General features: G+C 43.5%; 1 protein-coding gene across 1 annotated transcript in view; it reads left to right on the top strand.

Moving 5' to 3' along the window:
* Positions 1-48: 48 nt before the first annotated feature.
* The window catches only part of LOC144542300 (death-inducer obliterator 1), a 29708-nt gene continuing 22733 nt past the window's right edge, over positions 49-7023 (top strand). Inside the window, exons 1-6 of the mRNA XM_078288097.1 lie at positions 49-132; positions 1477-1544; positions 1645-2767; positions 2900-3152; positions 3787-4053; positions 4256-4328. Of these exons, the coding sequence (XP_078144223.1) occupies positions 1487-1544; positions 1645-2767; positions 2900-3152; positions 3787-4053; positions 4256-4328 (1774 nt within the window). The 5' untranslated portion in view covers positions 49-132; positions 1477-1486. The remainder of the gene's footprint in view (positions 133-1476; positions 1545-1644; positions 2768-2899; positions 3153-3786; positions 4054-4255; positions 4329-7023) is intronic.

The raw sequence follows: 7023 nt of genomic DNA, 5'->3' as shown, positions 1-7023 counted from the left end.
CCACGTCGTATTCCGTCCAGCACTTCTTATCGCGAGATCACGTGTGTAGCAAGTTAAAGAAAATGGAAGGCGATGCTGCTAGCTAGCTCAGCGAATCAATTCGTTACTGGAAAATTAACGTTAGTTTCGAAGGTATGTTGTCGATTTTCTTAACGAGGTCGGTGTAGAACCGTGTAATATTATAAAGCGCGTCGAGACTGTACCATTCGAGACAGTTAGCAGTGCAGCGTACTGCATTTATTACTCGGTACGGTAGCAGCTAACTTAGCTGCAGCGAACAATGTCGTACCCAAACGACTCCTTTACCTGGTGCATGGGAAACTCATGAGTGTTCATGGCGTTACCAAACAAGACTCTCTCATTACTGCCTTGGTACAGACGCCGGCTGTCCAGCAGTAACGTCAGGAAGACCTATTGGTTCGTTCTTGTTTTGCTACCGAGTGGCTATTTTTAGCCTGCAGGTACATTTGGGACTTGCCCGCAACGTGAACTCACAATTTCATCTCTCTTACACTGTGCAGCCAATTTGCTTTACGCCAGGCCAATTTTGGGATGTGAGGGTAAGATCTAACGTTAGCGGTAAATGTAGGCCTAGACACGACAGCTGTCTACATAACGTCAACGTCTAGATTTTATGCAAAACATTATTTTGGGGAGTGGAACTATGGCCGATTCCGGGCTCTCTTGGACAAACCAGACACAATACTGGCAGCATAACTTACATTCTGGCCTGGTTTCAGTTATTTTACTGTTATCCGACGAAAGACAAGTGACGTGAAAGCATACACAACAAGCTAAATACAAAACACCAATTATACCTCTATAAATGTGTAGACATCCATAGACTTTTAGGCTATAAACTTGGACACGAGCAGGAATCGCGCCCCTCCTCCTACCACTTCAGACTTAAGTTATCACCAGCATTCAGGATTTATATTTTTGACTTTACTCATTGCTGATAGTTAACAATTCATATTCAAATATTGCATTGATTATTTCAATCTTCATCTGTCTAATATTGCATTTATTTCATCTGATTTTGTAAGTATGATTATTATGGAACCCAGGAGGAGTAGCCCGCCTGTGTGTTGGCTAATGGGGATCCTAATACATAAACAAACAAGTAAACTACTACTAGTTTTAGAAGTATGATTTTTTTGGGCAACCATTTTCAAAATAGAAGAGGGAAAATATTACTTTAGGTTCAAGTTTGCTTCTCACACTAACACAAGGTAGACATTATTTAAACATTATGTAGACATTTTTGTTATATTTTTCCTCCACAATTGAACTCTGGTACACGCAGACAAGTGAAATGAGAGTTTGCAAATTCTGAAAACTAGACATTGGCAGATATCTGGTTGCAACTTGGAGTGGTACATATTTTACTATGTGTAGCCCTCAAGCAGTTTGACCATTAAGTAACAATCTTTTTAGTTTTTGTGCTAACAAATTACATTTTCTCTGTTTTGACAGCTCATCTACCATGGATGTCAACATCGACACCGTGGAACACAGCAGTGAAACAGGTGATAGTAATCCAGGTAAAACAAATCCTCTATCCTCTAATCTATGATTAGATGAAGGTGAAATAGATTTTGGTTCTCTTTTGTTAATCCTGTTACTTCTTCTCTCTTTCTGTAGAGGAACAACAGCAGCAGAGCCTGTTGGAAGGGGCAGATAAGACTGTTAGACCGACCCTCTCAGAGGTTAGAAAGTCCTGGGGCTTCAGGCGGACGACCATTGCTAGAAGAGAGTTCATGGATGAGATTATAGACCTAAACCCCAGTCCTCCACCGGCACGGAGGGGCAGAAGTCGCCGAGCCAAGCTGACACCCCAGACCACTCCAGACACCCACACCACCCAAAGAGCTAGCCGTGCAAGTAGGAGTGTTATAGATGACCTAGAATGGTCCGCCCCATCCTCACCAGTGTCAGACGACACAAAGCCAGCCTCAGAGGCATCTGCAGGAGGGAGCCTTGACCCCAGTTTATGGCAGGACTTTGGGTCTGCCTTCCACACTGCCTTCTCACTGCTTGGTGGGAAGGAGGGCATGTCTGCGGAAATGGCAGATGAACTGGAAGCCACTGATAGCATGGAAGCTTCAGAGGCTATGGATGGGACTGAGGTTTCTGATAATATGGAAGCTACCAATAACATGGAGACCCTGCAGCCCATTGCACCTGATGATGTTGTTGAAGGGGAAAGTGACAATGTAGTGTTGATCTCCAGTCGAGAAGAGGACAGTGATGAAATGCCTCTGATACAGCTTAAGGAACAGCTGATGGCTAAAGGCAGGCAGGGAGACACCAGAGCTAGAGGGGGTAGGGGTGGAAGAGGAAAGGCCAGAGGAAGGGGGAGAGGCAGAGGAAGAGGTAGGGGAAGAGGTAGAGGAAGGGGACGAGGGAGGGGCAGGGCAACAGAGCTCGAGTCTAGTACTGCAGATGATGATGAGGATGACGATGAGGTGTTGCTTGTTAATCAAGCAGAACGGCAACCGTTGCAGGAAGAGGAAAAAGAAAGCAGTCCAGAGAGGCTTGCAGTAATAGAGGTGTCTCAGAGTCCTGCTCAGCAATCAAGCTCAGACTGCATAATCATAGACACTGATTTAGACCAGATTCCTGATGTAACACCAGGCCAGTATGATGATGCACCAGAGGAAGAGGAGGAGAAGAAGAACGTAGAAGAGTACTCAAGCATATCGGACAGTGAAGGTTATGATCCTAATGCTTTGTACTGCATCTGTCGGCAGAAACACAATAAAAGGTATATACTCATTTCTATCAACAAGGTTCCTTGGCCTGAGCCGCTCCTTCACTGTTTTGCATACCGAAACCATCTGCCAGTTTTACTTCCTGGCCATTACTATTCATTCTCTGTCACATTTTTCACTTCTAGGTTCATGATTAGCTGCGACAGTTGCCAGGAGTGGTTCCATGGCAACTGCGTTGGCATCAGTGAGACGCAGGGTCGCAAGATGGAGAGGAGAGGACAAGACTACATCTGCCCCCCCTGCACCACCAAGAAGCTGAGCCAGCTCCAGCCGGAGTCCCGCCCTCAGCCAGAGCCTCAGCTTAGCCTGCCTGAATGTCTGACACCCAGCTCTTCTGGCGAAAACGGGGTAGAGGCCAAAAAGCAGAAGGCCCTCAAGGTTAGAATTTGATTTTGATGGTCAATGATCCCCAGATGGCTCTCTGCCCTTAACGACAAGCGTGGAATATTGTGTGTGTGTGTGTGTGTGTGTGTGTGTGGGGGGGGTTCTGTTATTTTTTTGTGGAATGTCTGAGACGTGTAGGGCTGGGCAATAATTCAATATTATTGTTTATCATCTTTCAGTGGAATCATATCGTGATGATTTTGTGATACACAATTCTGTTGTCTAAATTGAGGATAACAAGCAAATTTTATTTAAAAACTATGACAAAGTGAGGTATGAAACATTTCAAGGAATACTATTTAAAAATTTCAGGGTTTTTTTTGCTATCACACTTAACATTACTATGCAGTTCAATGCGATGAACAACAATTTGATTATTAAACTTAATTTCGCATATGTAAGCCATATTGTGATATGCATCAGTATAGAAAAAAATTCTAATTCATTCTAAATTCAATTATTTTGATATTGATTTCAACTATATCACCCAGCCTTAGTCACATGCCTGTGTGGCAACATGTTATAGAGTAGTATAGTAGTTGTATTATTAGTCAAAGACAATATGGCGTTGTCTGATTTGCATGGTGGAAGCCAGGTGTTGTGGTCTGAGATGACTATCTGGTTTCAGGAGACTGTGGTGGTGGTGGAGGAGGAGGTGGTGCCGGCACCTAAGATGGAGCCGGAGTCCGAGGCTGAGATGGAGATGGACAGCTCCCTTCCTCTGTGCATCGGCCCTGGCTGCTCTAAACATGCCCTACCAGACTCGGTTTACTGTGGCACAGACTGCATCCTTCAGCACGCAGCCCAAACTATGAAGTCACTCTCTGGTACTAAGGTGCCCAAGTCCAGAGGACGGCCACAGAGGAAAGCTGCCACCGCCAAACTCACTGCAAAGGTAAGCAACTTTAATGAGACGATTGAAGAATTAAGTTAGATCTGTAAGCTTTTTACTATAGATGCAAAAGCTGTATAGCTAATGTATTTTTCATTGTGTTCCCAGTACATGTTTTGGTTTTGATTTAACTGAAAAACATAGTGTGTAACTTAAGATCATGAATTGGCCTCATTGTTGACGTGTGCGAATATTTTGGCCACAGGGTCAGAGGTTGGGTAAGGTGTCTCAGAGGTCAGCAGGACGGCCTGAGGAAGAAGGTGAAGAGGAGGAGGAAGGTGATGGAAGGCAGAAGGAGGCTGCGTCTCCCTTAGCCTGCGACCCCAGACTCACTGAAGTTCAGGCCACATCCATACCGTCTAAGTTTTGCACAGCGTGTATGTACCATTCACTGCTCATACACATCAGAATCACACAGCAACAACATCATACACACATGGCCTCTATCGGGGTTACAGTTGTTCCTTCCTCTTTGAATCACCACACACACAGACACACACACAAACACAAACAAACACACACACACACACACTCTCTGAGGGAGGACTGATTAGTTGCAGGGGTCAGCAATGGGTAAGTATGTTCACTTTTATAGTTCCTTTATTGAATCTGAATTGCCAGACATGTTGAGCTGAAACACTCTTGACTAGTCAGGATTCCAGTAATTAGAGTAAACACGCACTCATTTTTGCCCAACCCACATTACTGGAAAACACTAATGCAACTCGGCAACACACAGCAACTATGCAACGGGTCGTACAGGATAGGCAGGGTGGTTTATTGGATTTGGTACGAATGCATTGGAGTTTGCCATAACTCAAAGGTTGTCACTGAAACATACATACTGCAGAACATGCCCAACCATTCACTGAATAATGAACAGAGTCGGATGAAGCTCTCTAGTTGGAAAAAGGAAAGGCCTAATACAGTCATGCTTTTGGCAACAGTCTTCCTTGAACTATACCTTGTGCTGTGAGCTAGGCTGGTGGAGTTGGAGAATGTGCAGAATACTTCCAGAGGCGCTTACCATCAAGGACAAGGTGTAGGGTCTTTTTCTCGCCATCACCCTTCCCTATAAATCAAGTCACAGCTTCTTTTTCTTGATTGCAGCAGCTTGCAGTGTAGATTGTGCATATATTTTCACATATGCAATCCTAAATCAAGTCTTAGAAGTCCACATATTCATGTACTGCCCATAAATTGTGTCACTTTGAACCACATCATACACATTCTATATAAGGCATCACTTAAATACTGGCTTATCAGTGTTGTAGCCCACAGTGCATTTTTGGCAATACAATGCATTACTGCTATGTAGCATTTTGAATTATAAATTTGTTTAGGGCCTTTTGGTGGAATATAATTGATTCTGTGGCAATCAATTTTGTATTTATTCCTCAACATTTAGGGAATGAACATTAGAGGGTGTGAGGGGATCAATTACAGGAAATAACTTTGCCAGGACAATGACTAGTTGGACAAGTTCTTCAACTTCAAACCAAGCACAGCCTAATTAAGATGTGATTGACCTTTACTGCTCCATCGGCTTATATTCAGAAAACAACAATACCTTCATAAATAAGAAAGAACAAAACGAAGAATAGAATTTAAGCCTTCTAAACAACTGTTGGCGGCGTGATTATTCAAGACGTGTTGCAAAGAAGTGGATTACTACTTTCAGTTGAACATTTTCCAACACAAAATTGTCATGCGTAGGAGAGGTAGGGCAGCTGCAACTGAGGTAATTAAATAGTAGAAAATTATAATACTACCACAACGCTCAGGACGTCTTGACATCCCACTGTGACGCCCACACCGAACCTTTCACAACTGTTCAGTACCACTGAATACTTTCATGTTGTGAAGGCTGCTTGAAGACGTGGCAGTGCCACAAAGCTGGCAAGACATGGACGTCACCTCTCCAGACCTTGTGGTTTCCTCAAAATGACTCCATGTCTCAAAGAAGTACCCCCATGTTCAAGCATTAGATCTTAAGGGTGCAAGGGTTTTATAAATGTAGGGTTCATTATGAAACTGTTTCTTCCTACCAACAACAGCACAATCATTAGTAGACTAATACAATCGTTAGGCAACATTTTTCTCATTGACATCAGCATGGTGCGTTTTTTTTATTTTGTTGGCAATTTCGTAGAAAATGCAGCATATAAATTGGCACAATAGCTATACTTATACACATCAACCAGGTGCACATTCCTCTGTTCCTATTTTTAAAGTTGCACTTGGCCCTGTGTGGTGCTCAAACAACTTTCTTTGTGACTTAGGGAAAACATTGTCTACTTGATCAAGCCTCTTGATGCAACAACTTGCAGTGCCTTACTCATCTCCACACACACACACACACACACACACACACACACACACACACACACACACACACACACACACACACACACACACACAAACATACATACAAACACACACTCTTGGACCAGCCATTACACAGACACACCAATATTAGTTTGGGATAGGCTCCTGCAGGGTCAGTAGTGACTGGGCAGCTGGTATGGAGCAGGAGTTGACTTCATGCTGCTGCACAGAGACGCAGAGGGGACTGGAGGATTCATGCAGATGCTAGAATGAGGTTCCGCCTGGAGTCCACCGAACAGTGAATGGGAGATTCATTGTTACGTTTCCATGAAGATGCCTTTCAAGTATCAGCTGGCCAGTGTCAGTAACATACTCCATTCCTCAATACTTAAACTAACAAAACATTCACCTTATCACAAATGAAGAAAGCAGTCTTTGCTTCCAGCTGACCATACATGCATGCACACCGATTTTGGATTTGTTTGTAGGACTTTGTTAGAGGATGGGCATCCTTGTAACAAGTGAGCACTGATAAAGTATTTTCATAACTCTAGTTGGAGTATAGCAAGTGGCATTTGGGTACATTAGAAAATTCGGCACTTGTTTTTATGGATCAGACAATGAGTACATCTGTGTTACTGAGGT

This window comes from Centroberyx gerrardi, chromosome 14 (genome assembly GCF_048128805.1).
Source record: "Centroberyx gerrardi isolate f3 chromosome 14, fCenGer3.hap1.cur.20231027, whole genome shotgun sequence".
Classification (NCBI taxonomy): Eukaryota; Metazoa; Chordata; class Actinopteri; order Beryciformes; family Berycidae; genus Centroberyx; species Centroberyx gerrardi.
Note: the sequence above shows the minus strand (reverse complement) of the source record. Positions and strands in the feature narration are given on the sequence as shown.